The 14220-nt window shown below is 32.3% G+C and overlaps 2 protein-coding genes across 2 annotated transcripts; one reads left to right on the top strand and one right to left on the bottom strand.

Moving 5' to 3' along the window:
- Window positions 1-2957: 2957 nt before the first annotated feature.
- LOC110813838 (WAT1-related protein At5g07050-like) lies at window positions 2958-4990 on the bottom strand. Its single transcript, XM_022041106.2, has 7 exons — window positions 4706-4990; window positions 4529-4591; window positions 4293-4409; window positions 3973-4222; window positions 3722-3883; window positions 3461-3612; window positions 2958-3365 (listed from the first exon to the last, which is right to left on the bottom strand). The coding sequence occupies exons 1-7, from the start codon at window positions 4906-4908 to the stop codon at window positions 3116-3118; spliced, it is 1197 nt and encodes a 398-aa protein (XP_021896798.2). The 5' UTR covers window positions 4909-4990; the 3' UTR covers window positions 2958-3115.
- Window positions 4991-12619: 7629 nt separating this feature from the next.
- On the top strand, window positions 12620-13825 carry LOC110825854 (strigolactones hydrolase CXE15-like). Its single transcript, XM_022056376.2, has one exon. The coding sequence runs from the start codon at window positions 12708-12710 to the stop codon at window positions 13719-13721; it is 1014 nt and encodes a 337-aa protein (XP_021912068.1). The 5' UTR covers window positions 12620-12707; the 3' UTR covers window positions 13722-13825.
- The last annotated feature ends 395 nt before the right edge of the window (window positions 13826-14220 follow it).

Genomic DNA, 14220 nt, shown 5'->3' with positions numbered 1-14220 from the left:
GATTTCGACCTGTCAATCATGAATAACAAGTACTTTGTATATAAGATAATTTAATTAATAGTGGCAGCGATTAATAGTGGCTACCATATCAGACTATCACTTTTTTAGAGTGTTTCGATGTTTTCCACATTTTTTTATTTTTCTATAATATATTTGCTTAGATTTTATAATGTTATGATATAATTAATTTCATAATGTACATATATATATATATAATGTAAGGTGTAGCTTATAATAAACTTTAAGGAAACAAAATATAATTTTCCCAATTTATGGATTGAATCTTGAATCATGGTTAAAAACAAAAGCACAAATATGCCTACTTCCCACATGCTATGTACATGTTGGTTCCATTTCTTGATGGGTTATCCAACATCACATATATGCTCATATCAACAACAATTCCCCTCAATCTACATATATATATATATATATATATATATATGGAGGAATCTCAGCACATGAAAGTGATTTAACTTATTATTTACAAGCCCACCTGCCAAAGATATAGGAACCTAAATAAGAATTACATGTGCATGCATATATTGATACTCTCATTCCAATTTAGAATAATATGTGATTGTCAAACATGATGCAATCGTTAAAAAAAATATTCGATACTAATAGCTCGAAAATTGTCGAAGCAAGTCATTTTCGGGTGCAAGGTTTTATAAATGGCATCTGAGTAGATGTTAGTCCGGTGATTTCAGGCTGACAACATTTTTAGATCTTGCGGAGATTGTGATACCAATTCTTATAACTCTATATTAATGTAATTTTGCATTTTATTGAAATAATATTATTAATTTTTTTAAAAAAATTATATGAAGAAAAAAATTAGATTAGGTATTAATCCATTTTAGTTGACACAATCAGCTGAACCTATTTACTGAATAGTATTTTAAAATTATAATAACATAGTTAATGTAGTTTTAAATTTTACTGCATTAAATATTATAAATTAATTATTTTTATTTAATAATACACTAATAAAATAGTGAACTCTAAATTATCAGTGAGATTCGAATTTGAAATTTTCAAATAGAATATTTAAATTTTAATTACTAAATTGCTACGTTGATGCTATCACTAAATTACCAATTTTTATTTTCTGTATCGGTGAGTAGTATGATATTATTACTGAATTAGTATAGTTCACCTCTTCATTAACTATTTCATGTCAAAAGGATCAAGACCCAGATCCCGATCAATAAGAGAGTTGTGAATAGTTCGCCACTTGAATTCCTTTCAAATAATTGTGAATGTCGTTTTAGGATATTTAATTGTTTACTTTTAATTTATTTTTTTGATTTTTCGGTTATTTGTTTAGAACGGCCATTCTTGTATCCTAAATTATTGTGTAAGGAATGTAAACCCTAATTTTATTATTTTACTTCCGCATTCATTTCATTTTGAGTTGCGGGGTGTTACGTTATATTACTATGTTGATGCTATTGCAGTTTAAATTTTGAAGTGCGAAAGTATCACACGTGTGTGAATATGTACTGTATATATATATATATATTGATTGTTATGGGTGTTCAAGTTGGATCTTGATTAATCAAAGTAAGGTAGGTAGTGGTGTTGTGTGTGATGTGGTTATTTCGTTTGTTAGTTGCAGGCAGGCATCCGATTCAGGAAAACTAGAGAAAGATGCAATTCAGATTCTGAGAAAAAGAGCAGCCACCAGGAATACTCTACTGCCCCATTACAACTAGCTCCCATGGTGGAATCTGAATCACTCAAACAATTATCTATCCTGCCACCTCTCCCATCTACATATACATATACATATACATATACATATACATATATATATATGTGTGTGTGTGTGTGTGTGCATGATTAACATATAATGTATATATATATGCCAAGCAACTTCATTACTGCACCCTCATCAACCTACAAGGTTTAATTCTTGTATCATATTTTTATTAAAGGCATCAGATTCTATATAGTTCGAGTATGAGGATGTACATACATATATGTTTGGTTACTCTACGTCATAATATATAATTTTAAATAATTTTTTTATATGCTCTTTGAAAATTGTAACTCCAAAATATTTTTTGTATTTCATTTCATTCTTAATTTAAATTTATTAAGATCACAAATTATATATTTTCTTTAATTTTTTTTAAAAAAAATTAAACCCAAAGATAAAAACTATTAATCATATAAATTATGTGCTAATCCTATGTAGGAAGCTAAGTAGCTCCAATTTAATTTCTTGAATTTAAATATAATTTTCTATCCCATTTTAAAAAAAAATTATTCAATTTTGAGCCTCCAACATTAATTAATTAATAGGCGTATGCATAAATATTTGTATATTTTATGCATAATATATACAAAAAAATTTTAGGAACAGATTTTTTTTCGGTATGCGAGTTTAATATGAGTTTTGTTATACGTGCCAGACTATCAATTTAATGAGTTCTTTTAAAAATAATTAAATACGGTTAAATAATAATGAGTCTTAATGCATTGAGTTTAAATATGAAGTTATAATGTGCAGATATTATTTTTATAATATTCTCGTTTTATGATGGGAGAAATGAGAATTACAAAAGTTTATCATAATAAAAACGAGTTATGGTTCCCAAATTACAAGTTTGCTATTTTTATTTTTTTTGAGATCTCGTCACAAAAAAAAATATATATATAATTTTTTTAATACATCGTATTGATTCGAAAGATTCTACCGCAGTACGCGAACAATTCTTCCGCTATAAATTCAGGTACGCTTCTATTTATATTTCTTATTAATTCAATACGAGATTGTGTATTTAGATTTACAGATGTATTAATTTAAAAAATATTTATATTACGACACATCAGTCATGTAATTGAATTATTAATAGTTTTATTACTTTCTATAATGACATAAGTTCGAATTAAACTCTGGGTTATATATATATATATATATATGTTTTTGTTAAAATAATACATAAATATTATACAATCATTAAAATATATAAACTTTTAATTGAAAAAATTATACCCAACTCTTTGATCCATATGGTAGAGTGGATTACATTACAAAATACAAAGATAAAATGGGAAAATGAAGAGGATGAAAAGACAAAAATGCCCCTCTCATTAATTCCCCCAATCACGGAACTTGTTTGGCTTTCATTGAAGATTGTTCATGGCAGGGAATCGTAATGGCAAAAGAATTCAGCTTGTTGTCTTCTTCTTTCTGCAACTTCGCTTCGTTAGATTCAACGTCCCCTTTCATCAAAACGCTGCCGTTTGACTCAACCTTCTTAGCAGGTTCCACTGTCTCCATCTCTTTGCTTTCTTTGTGCTTTCCCCAAAGCACAGAGTAAAGGCCTATAACTATCAACACTGCACCAATTACACTGCACCAGTACGCGTAATTTAGTTAGTTTAATTAATAATTAATCTGGGTTAAAGTATATTCATGTGGGTATGTATATGCATATAAGGTAATTACCCTCCAAGAAAAATTTTCTCAGAAAGGATGAAACAGCCCATGATGGCAACAATGATCATCATCAAGGGACTAAAAGCAGTGGCGAAGACTGGACCTCTCTTCTTTATCACTAGTCCTTGCACGTAGTATGAAATACTTGATGTCACAATCCCCTACCATTTTGCAAAACAACAAAAACTATCCATGATATATGTAAATATTGATAAACCAATATAAACACATATATATCTATGCAGGAAAGAGAGAGAGAGAGATATATACAGCATAGGCTGCAGCAAGGAGGTTCATGTCCCATCCAATTCTCCACACTGAGGCCTTGTGTTCCATCACAAAAGTCACTGCAATTGCTTGTAGGGTACCTATGAAACACACCAGCGTTGTGAGGGATAGCTGGTGGTTCTTGTACGTCTTCAATGCTCTAGTCTGATTAACAAAAATAAAACCTTTTAAGTTAAACCCAGTTGAACTTCATGTATATTCTCTACCCACCGTACATATGTATAGAGATATACCTGTAGAACAAACAAAGATGCCCATGCAAAAGTGGCAATGATGAGTAGAATGGAGCCCTTGAACCAATCTTTGTCGGAGATTTGGCCGGAGGTGCTGGCGGTAGAATTATGAGGATGGACATGTTTGGTCCAGACCATCTCCACGATCGGACCCTTGTATAGAGTCATCATCATTGCCCCTGACACTGTTACCATAGTTCCAGCTATCTTCGCTTGGCACCTCACTTTCTTCAAGTCTATCTTCTCCATCCTATACACCGAGACCAGATTTACATAATTGAAATTCATATTGAATTCTATAGGGAATTTAGCTTGCTTACCGAAATAAGAGAGCCATCACGAATGTCATGGCTGGGAGCATGTTGCTCATAGCACAGGAGAAGGTTGGAGATGTAAACTTGAGGCCAGCATAGTAGAAGTTCTGGTCAATCACCGGCCTGTTTATAGATACAGAAAATATAATATGGTCACCTTCTTTTTTTCCCTTGTTTATGATTATTTGGATGTGTGTGTGTGCATATATATATATATATGTATGGAATTAAATTTTAATTACCCAAGAAGACCCAGGATGAATAATTGCATAAAGACTGGAAATGTAATCCTCGGTTGCCCTTTCCTATTGAAAGAATATTATAATTAACAAAAATATTCATTAACACACACACACACACACACATATATATATGTAATCAACTATTAGTGATTAGAGAATTAACAAAAAAAAGAAAACCTCTCAAAAAGAAAAGCAAAAGGAGCGATGACAGCGGTAGCAATAGCATGTCGATAAACAACAAGAACATAGTGGCTCATGCCATGATTGAGAGATACTTTGGTGATAATATTCATGCCGGCATAACCAAACTGTAATGAAATCATGGCAAAGTATGGCTTTGAGTTCTGAATTAAGCTGTTGTCGAATCTCAGTTTCTCCATTATTTTTTCTTGAGAAAGTTGTGCCCAGAAGGAACAAAGTTAGGAGGGGGGGGAAAAGGGTGTGTGCTTGTATGGCAAGTGTGATAATGGTAAGGGATATTTATAGACATAAAATTATACGTATACAAATTATTAAATAAAAAAAGTGACAGACTTTTTCCCCCTTCTCTTTTCGTTTCTTCTTTTAAGGGGGACAAATTCCTCTACTAATTTAACTATACTACTCCACTAGATCCCCTACTCAACATTTCATCCATATACACTTCTTGTAGTATCTTAATAGTGCATGTGGTGTAAGATTATCCAATAGCTGGGGGAAACTTGAGAGAAGTCAAGTCCCATCTGAGTTAACAAATTAGGACATCCAACTTCAAGACACACTTAACAAAAAGGTCGCAGCCAATGAGGTAGATTTGGTTTCCCAACACCATCTTTTGAGACCAGAAGAATTATGAGACTTCCATCAAATAGTGTACTGTTCAAAACTAGAGTTGGGTTTTGCTCTAATGAGCCTAGAGAGAATCTATACAAACAAATGTCATTAGTAACAAAATGTATGTTTTATTTACCATGAAATTACCCTAATCTCTTTATGTGTAGGTAAATGGAAATACACTTTTATAAGAACAAATATATATATATATATATATATATGTATCATAATATTTGTTATGTAAAGATTATCCATAGGTTAATATTACTTTTAACATGGTGATACAGATTAAGAGGTGGGTGGGTTACAAGTGGCAACTAGTGGTGGTGGGAGGCATAATTAGTTAGTGTATATGATGCAAGATTTATTAGTTATGAGTGACGTAGAAAGTCATATTCCTTCTCATTTTGGTATTTTACTTGCATTTGTGACCGTTGGATCAATCAAGCTTTTAATGCCACTTTTCCCATTGGGAATAAAATAAACAAGTTTCTAATTTATTTGCCAATAATCATTTACAGTAGTTCAAATAATATTCTATGAAGAATCATTTTTCTTTTTCTGAACGCTCTTTTTTTTTTTTTTTTTTTTTCCGAGTGCTAATGCAGATGATTCCCCAGTGATGAATCGTCTTATCAATAAGTGTTAATCGTCTTATATTTGAAATGAGGGGAGTGTTTCATGGGGTTTGAGCACTCGTTCTTCTCTTTAAGTTTAAAATTAATCGTACTCTTTTTATACTTTAAAATAATGATATTTTAATAAAAAAAACGTGAGAATTTATATGAAAGTGTCAAAATAGATCAAGTACAAGCTAGCAGTATGAAAAAAGCATATTGTTGTCATATACAGGTAAGAGAAACTCCAATCGAGTCAATATTAACTTCTCTCCTCTTATTGCATGTTTACTTTTATAAATTTTAAAAAAGTAAATGAATACTTAAATAAATTGACTAGATACTTCTAGTAAAATCTTAGAATAGTCAAGTTAAAGGATATAACCTAATTTATAAGCCAGAGATGTTGAAGGTTTAGTGTTCTAAAACTTAAAGCATTCCAATATGGCTTTTGTGACGAAACTATCATGGAAGATGGTCAACAATGAACAAAAATTATGGATAGAAATCATTAGGACAAAATATCTGGAATAACCTATTGAAAACTAAAAATCTTATGGTATCAAAATAATCAAGACTACCCATGAAACTCTAAATGATTATCATACTTTGGTAACTTTTAGTTTTAAAGAATCTATGTGGATGCATCTATAGAAAGCAAAAATTCTACAAAAACAACGTTATGTCGTGGAGGGTTCCTAATTATAATCAACTGGGTATATCATAAAAAGAAAAAAAACAAACATGGGAGGCCCTACATATATGTTGTGCCATCGAGGTAAGTAATCATATGGATGTTTATTCCTAAACAATCATATCGCTTGAAAATTTTATGGTTGACCAAAATTTAGGAGCTTAATTTATCATCTATAAAATTCTTAAGCTTAATCCTCAACATACAGAAGCAACACAATCAAGCTAAGGAAGAACGGTATAAAATATTTCTCTACGCGTATGTTATGACGCATTCGATATAAAAGTAGAAAAATTTTAGTTAGCATTGTGGAGCTATAAATTTTAAACAAATTAAAATATTACTTTTGTTAAAACTTGTAGTATTCTCATCTCTATCATTACGAAATTTAGATTTGATCGCCTTTAACATTACATTATTTTTAAAATTTATTAATAACAATTACAATTAAAACCCATAAAGCCATACTTTTTCAATTAATGCTTATCTTATTTCAAATCTTTTTTTTTTTTATCCTCCTTCAACAACATAATACAATAGGAAAAGTTGCAAGATTTTCAAGAGTAATTTCTTAAACCAAGAGACTTATTTCCAATCAATGCATGCATAAATTTGTTGGCTTCAATAATTCCAAAGATTTTTAAAACATCTTTTATACACAATCTTTTCTTACATCCAATTATATACACACACACACACACACACACACACACATATATATATATATGTTATATTTTGAGAAAATGAGACAAAACTAGAAAAAGAAGAAAGAAAGAAAAGGTAAACTTTCTTGAGCAAAGGAAAGCAAACTGGCTGCACTTCTTCCCATTTCCTATGGAGCACTAAGAGCCTATTTCTTTGACCAAAAAGGTTTTCAATTATTGAAAAAGGATTAATTAATACAAAATTGCTAGCTTTTGATTTTTTTTTTATTTTTTTAAATTGTTCCATAATTTTTTTTTTTATCTTTTTAAAATCAATTTTTAATTAACCTATTTATTATTTTTGGACATGTTAATTAATTTTAAATCATGGTGTACACATGCTTAGTTTAAAGAACATATATATATATATATATTTTATAATTAAAGCATTATTAAATGTGATCAGATTCAAAAGTTTTGATCAAAGATTCACCTTTTTCTCCTAAATGAATCTCTTGGAACCCTATTGGATTCCATATGCTTTCCAAATTATAAAAACAAATTGGTGAAGATCATGTCTTTTGCAGAGCATTGTAACCGGTCATGCCATATACCGATCATATGGGTAAAGGTGTTTCTCAAATTATTGAACTATACTACTCAAAAAAGAAACATTACATATACAATTTTATTTTAACTTAATAAAATTGTGAGTATTGTAATTCTCGGTTATGAAATTTGGTCCGATATTAATTTTAACATTTAAAAAAATATAAAAATTTATTTTTAAATTAATTTATTTTAATTTTTGTTGAATTTATTAAAAAAAAAATAAGTTATGAATGAAATCGAAAATAATTTCAAAAAAAAAGGGTGAAATTTTGAGTTTAAAAAGTGTTATTGAAACAAAAATTGAAAACATGGGATCAGAGTGCAAATATAAAAAATTATGCTATGTAAGACCGCCTAATCAGCAGGCCTGACGAACCGGAGCGCGTTGCTTGGCGAGGCGTGCTGACGTCGGTGCCACGCGAGATGTTATGCATGCGATCCACGTGCCTCGCGATCGGACGACCCAGGATTGATCCCCCATACGTGGATGACTCGGATTTGTTTATCCCTTAAGCGTGATCGGACGGTCGAGATCAAATCGTGATAGACGATCTAGATTCATTTCTTCCTTAGGACGATCGGACGGACGAAATCGATCACGATGGATGGGCTGGATCAATGCGAGATGGATATAAATACCTCGCATCACATGAGAACCCAAACCCTAGCCACCAGCCTTTGCTAAAGAAGAAAACTCAGACGTCGGAGAAGGAGACTGACCGCTGAGCGTTGCCGGATCAAAGCCAATGTCGACCGCAAAAAAAAGTAAAAATTTCTGCTATCCGCTCGAAATTCGATTTCGAGCACTCATGTGGTCAAATCAGAGTAAAAGAGACAGCGAGTGAGTTGGAAACTACGGAGAAAGCCTGACGGAACTGCCGCAGCTAAAATCTCAAAACCCTTCCAATGAGTCCCTTCCTAATTTTCGTTTTACGTGATTTTTCAATAATTGTGTTCACCGTTCTTTTCTGTACAGTTTAGCTGAAGAAATAACCTCAGTCATAAAGGAGAACCGGCGGAGCCACTGCACCCAGAGGTCCCCCCCACCGGTAGGTTCGATTTTTTATGATTTTCTGGTCAACCGAGACTACCAACGTATTTTTGTGCATGGATATGATCAAAATTACCTGAAATTTGGCCAAAATCGGCCAAAACCAGCTTGACCGAGATGAACCGCCGCCGTAGGCGGCAGATCGGTGTCGAAACCCAAAAATTGGTCGGAATAAGTTTTGAACACTAATTTTGAATTTTTATAATATTTGTAGGTACATGACAAGTATTTTGGATTCTGTATAAAAAATTTAAGAAATTCGGTACTCGTTAGGAAGCGTAATAGACAGTGCGATATCTCGAAACACCGATCCAAGTAAGAATCCATCACTTTATTCTCCGTTACAGTAAATTGAGACTTAATAATCGATAATTGTGTATTTTTAAAAAAAAATTGGAGAATTCTAAAAATAATTACATATCACTATTAGAGTCGAAACAAGTTAGTTCACGATTGTTTTGATTTCCTGTTTATTTTCTTGTACTGCTATATTGGATTGTTATTATATTGTGCATGTTCTAAATTTAGATTTTCTATAGTTTTATTGATTTATCTAGTTTATTCAAGTTTATACTATCAGCATAAATGTAATTTAAGTGATACATGAATATAAAATGAGCTATTGGTATTGCATGATTGATTGTTATATTGATGAAAATATGTATATGGAAGACTTACTGGGTAACCGAAAAAGGGCGGACGGGCCCGGTACATAGGGAACCCTACCGTAAACGTTACTTCAGTCAGACGGAGTTAGGAAGTACCTTACCAATAAGGTTTGGAAGATATAGTTCACCCTCATATCGAACGAGATATCGAGGTGATGGAATGTTTGACGCTCATTACCGAACGAGGTATATGGTCAACCGGTTAATTATTTAATTGGATATTAAGTTCACGAGTAGAGAAACATCCATATGGATATCTAAGGATACCGGTACGTGGGTAAAAATAGAAAGTGATTATCTCTTGTTATCTTGTGTGTGAAAATAAAAAGTGTATGAATATGAGTTTTCATTGATTATTTTTGGAAAAACTTGTTATGTAAATACGGAATAAATAACTTTGTTTATATTAAATGAACTTGCATTAAATTAAGGGTTTCATTAGTTATTTTTAAATTTTTACCAATATTCAATTTTTTTTAATCTGTGATTAGTGTGATATTTTTACTGGGTTAATGTAGCTCACCCTTTCATTAACCATTTCAGATCAAGAGGATTAATATTCAAATCCCGATCAGTAAGATGGTAATGAGTAATTCACCACCCAGACTCCCTTTAAGTACTAGTAAATGTAGTTTTATAATATTTATTTATTCATTTTATTTTAATTACCAATTGTCTTTTAGAAAAGACATTCTCATAACCCTATTAGGTATTCTAAACTATTGTGTAAGGAATATAAACCCTAACTCTACATTCGCTTCGGCATTTAATTTATAACTTTATTTCCATTCAAGTTCCAAATATTTACAAGTATAATCACTGCTTTAATCAAACCTTTTATTTGCCGTTGATACACATTTAGTCGCCCATTTTGGTTTGTTTTTCAACACTTATTGTTAATTATCTAAAGATTTGCATATTGTTTTTGCCCATATTCCTTGGTGGCTTTGGCTACCTTTGTGTATGGTGGTCATTATTTTAAGATTTTTCTTGAAATTTACTATCCAGTAGACGAATATAATTTTTATTAAACATTGTAGAAAATTTTTCATAATTGATTCATTAACATAAACACGTTTCATAGGTTTTAAAAACTTCTCTTATTATAGCATTCACTTTCTATTTGCAAAAATTATAACGAGAAAGTTATTTGTAAAAAATAAATATGAAATTTTTAAGTATTTAATACTTTTCAAATGCCATCAGTTTTCCACCTCTTTCTGCTCATTAGATCAAATAATATAGCCTTCTATCATATATCAAGAAAAGGATAAGGGATAATAGATCTTTTTCTCATAAACCAATTATGCGGTGCATAGTCTTTTCGAATATCGATAAAATATCACTTAAATAGAATCTTTTTCCTACTTTGAGTTGTGTGAGAAGGTAAATTACAGAATTAAAGTAATTAAATGACATATTATGAATACTTTCGTGCTCGATCCTCTTTTCGCCTGTTACCATGGGCATGTTTTTTTGCGGACCTCTATTTGATTTCAGTCATGGAAAAAAATAGGTCTTTTATCAATATATTAAAACCGATCTACTATTATTCACAATGGAAAACACATTTCCTTTTTCTTGTTAACTATTTCACTAGATTCGTTATTAATATTGTCAAGTAGCGTAATTCTTACGGGTTCACTTTAATCTTTTTTTTTTTTAAAGCATGTAATGCTACCTTCTAATTTATTATTTTATTATGTATTTATGATACTTCTAATGCACTGTATAAAATATGAATGTGGTCGATATATAACTTATTACACTATTTAGTTGATCGAATTAGAATTATTTTCTAATTTTAATGGGCTTCCTTTTAAAATGGGCTTGAAATAAAAAGAAATCCACCAATAACTTTAGTTCAAGTTAAAAATAATAAAATATTTTTTTTTTCTTAATTCGAAGATGGATTAAATTTGATTAAAAAAAAAAAGAAATAGAAATTATAAAATATTTAAATAATTATAATAAAATTAATAAAAATATAATAAGTTTTTTTTTTTTTTTTATAGAAAAAAAATAGACTTAGTTTTAAATGTGGGAGGCTCATTATAATGAGACAAAAATCACTATTTAACCACAGTTTAAGCTATAATAGCACCAGTACGTAGAATATTTATTAAGAGTAATTAATATTTTTGATTATGGGATGTGACACATATCTAATTATCTCTAAATATATTATTATTTAAATAATACCTATATAATATATATATATATATATATATACACGGGTTAGTGGTTGTCAAGTTGAACGTACACACCTTTTGTAAATTCCACAAGGCTCCGTGGAAGTCATCTTCCAATTCCAAAGTGTATGATTTGAATATTAAGCTTGACCTGAACAAAAATGGGTTGACCATATATATATATATATGTATATGTATGTATGTATCTACAGTTACATATTTCGACTTATATGTTTCGTGCCTTGAAAAAATAAGCTCAACTGATATGGAAATCTACCCTTTAAACCTCTAATGAAGAAGACAAATTTAACAACCTAAACCTAATCCATACATGATTCACTCTTTCTCTTTTGTTTCTCACGCACACTTATCTTCCTTGACCTGAAACTTTCTGATTACACCCCGTTCTACTTCAGAATACAAGATTCAAGCTCTTTACCGTAACTAGATTTCTGCAAGTACGTTAAAAGGTTTTGCTCGTCATACGACTGTGTGCGTATGAATGCGTGTACGTATGCGCATGTACAGTGAACTACTATTTCCTGATATGGAGTTTGAGTTCGAACTACTTCTGTCTGGCTCTGCATGTGTTTCACGCCATGCCGGGAAGTCGAGAGTTGATCTCTAAGAAGGTGACGTGCTCTTTTCAATGTGCTACTTATAGTATTATATATTATTATATTAATGATGAGTGGTCAACTAATTGTGAGTCAATTTCTTTTGGAAAAATAATAAGATTCCTTTTTTTTTTTGTTTTTACCAGAAATTTCTGTATAATTTCCAACCCACTCACTTCCATTTCCTATATAAAAAACCAACCAAGGGGTATACCAAACGCACCCCAGAAACTACAATTCAAAACCAGTACGTCAACCATACCAAACAACCATGGCCGCCGATAAAAAGCTCGTTGACGAGGTCTCCGGTTGGCTAAGACTCTACGATGATGGCTCAGTCGACCGGACATGGACTGGTCCACCCGAGGTCAAGTTCATGGCCGACTCTGTCCCTCCCCATCAACAATTCATTAACGGAGTAGCCACCAGGGACGTTGTAGTCGACGCCGCTTCTGGTCTCAAAGTAAGAATTTATCTGCCTGAGAATACACGCGGACAAAACCACAAGCTTCCCGTCCTGCTCCATTTTCATGGCGGTGGCTTCTGCATTAGCCAACCCGATTGGTACATGTACTACCACATATACACTCGGCTTGCCAACTCGGCTCAAGCCATTGTTGTCTCCGTCTATCTCCGCCTAGCGCCAGAAGACCGGCTCCCTGCGGCCATCGACGACGGCTACGCGGCTCTCCTCTGGCTCCGCTCGCTGGCTCGAGGTGAGTCACGCGAGGCGTGGCTCGACTACCGCGCAGATTTCAACCGGGTTTTTCTCATCGGCGACAGCTCCGGAGGAAACCTGGTCCATGCAGTCGCCGCACGTGCGGGACAAGTGGAATTAGCGCCGTTAAGGTTGGCGGGTGGTATTCCGATCCATCCCGGTTTTGTCCGGTCGAGAAGGAGCAAATCGGAGTTGGAGGAAAAGCAGTCACCTTTGCTAACTCTAGACATGGTGGATAAGTTTTTGGCGCTGGCTCTGCCGGTGGGGTCGACCAAAGATCATCCGATCACGTGTCCGATGGGATCGGACGGCGGAAGTGAGGAGCTGGAGGGACTGAAACTGCCGCCTCTGCTGCTGTGCGTAGCGGAGAACGATTTGATAAGAGACACAGAGATGGAATACTACGAGGCGATGAACAAGGCAAAGAAAGAGGTGGAGCTGGTGATTAATGGCGGAATGGGTCACAGCTTTTATCTCAATAAGATCGCCGTGGATTTGGATCCGGATACCGGCGCTCAGACCACCAAGCTTGTTAATGCAGTTGTGGATTTCATCAACCGCCATTGAAAGCGCTTTTTATTTTTAACGTGGAGTTGAAATATGGAAAGGAGAAATATACCGTGTACCTACTCGCATTTCTATTAAAAATAAAGTTCAAACACTCTCTCTTACTTTGAACTTATACAATATATACATACATATATATATATATTTATATGATATAATTTTAAAATAAATTTTCGTAGTTTTTAAATAAATATAATTAAATTCATTTCATTTAAGTAATTTACTCTAAATTTTTGTGTTTGACGACATAAAAAATAATGTACTTATTAAGTTATTAAATTTACTAGTATTTATTTTTTTGTATAGGTTATTAAAATTTGCCTTCAAAATATATAAATTAATTCCAAATTTACCTAATTATTTTTGAATAAAAGTTATCCTACAACATATATATATATATATATACACATGTTATAATAATTTCAATCACCCTCTCATTTTGGGCGGGCTTTGGACCAAATGGATATGATATGATATAATACGGATCAGACCGAATGAA

The sequence above is a fragment of the Carica papaya genome, chromosome 8 (assembly GCF_054855325.1).
Source record: "Carica papaya isolate Zhongbai chromosome 8, ASM5485532v1, whole genome shotgun sequence".
In the NCBI taxonomy this organism is placed as follows: Eukaryota; Viridiplantae; Streptophyta; class Magnoliopsida; order Brassicales; family Caricaceae; genus Carica; species Carica papaya.
The sequence above is the reverse complement of the archived record's forward strand: the minus strand, read 5'-3'. Positions and strand labels throughout refer to the sequence as shown.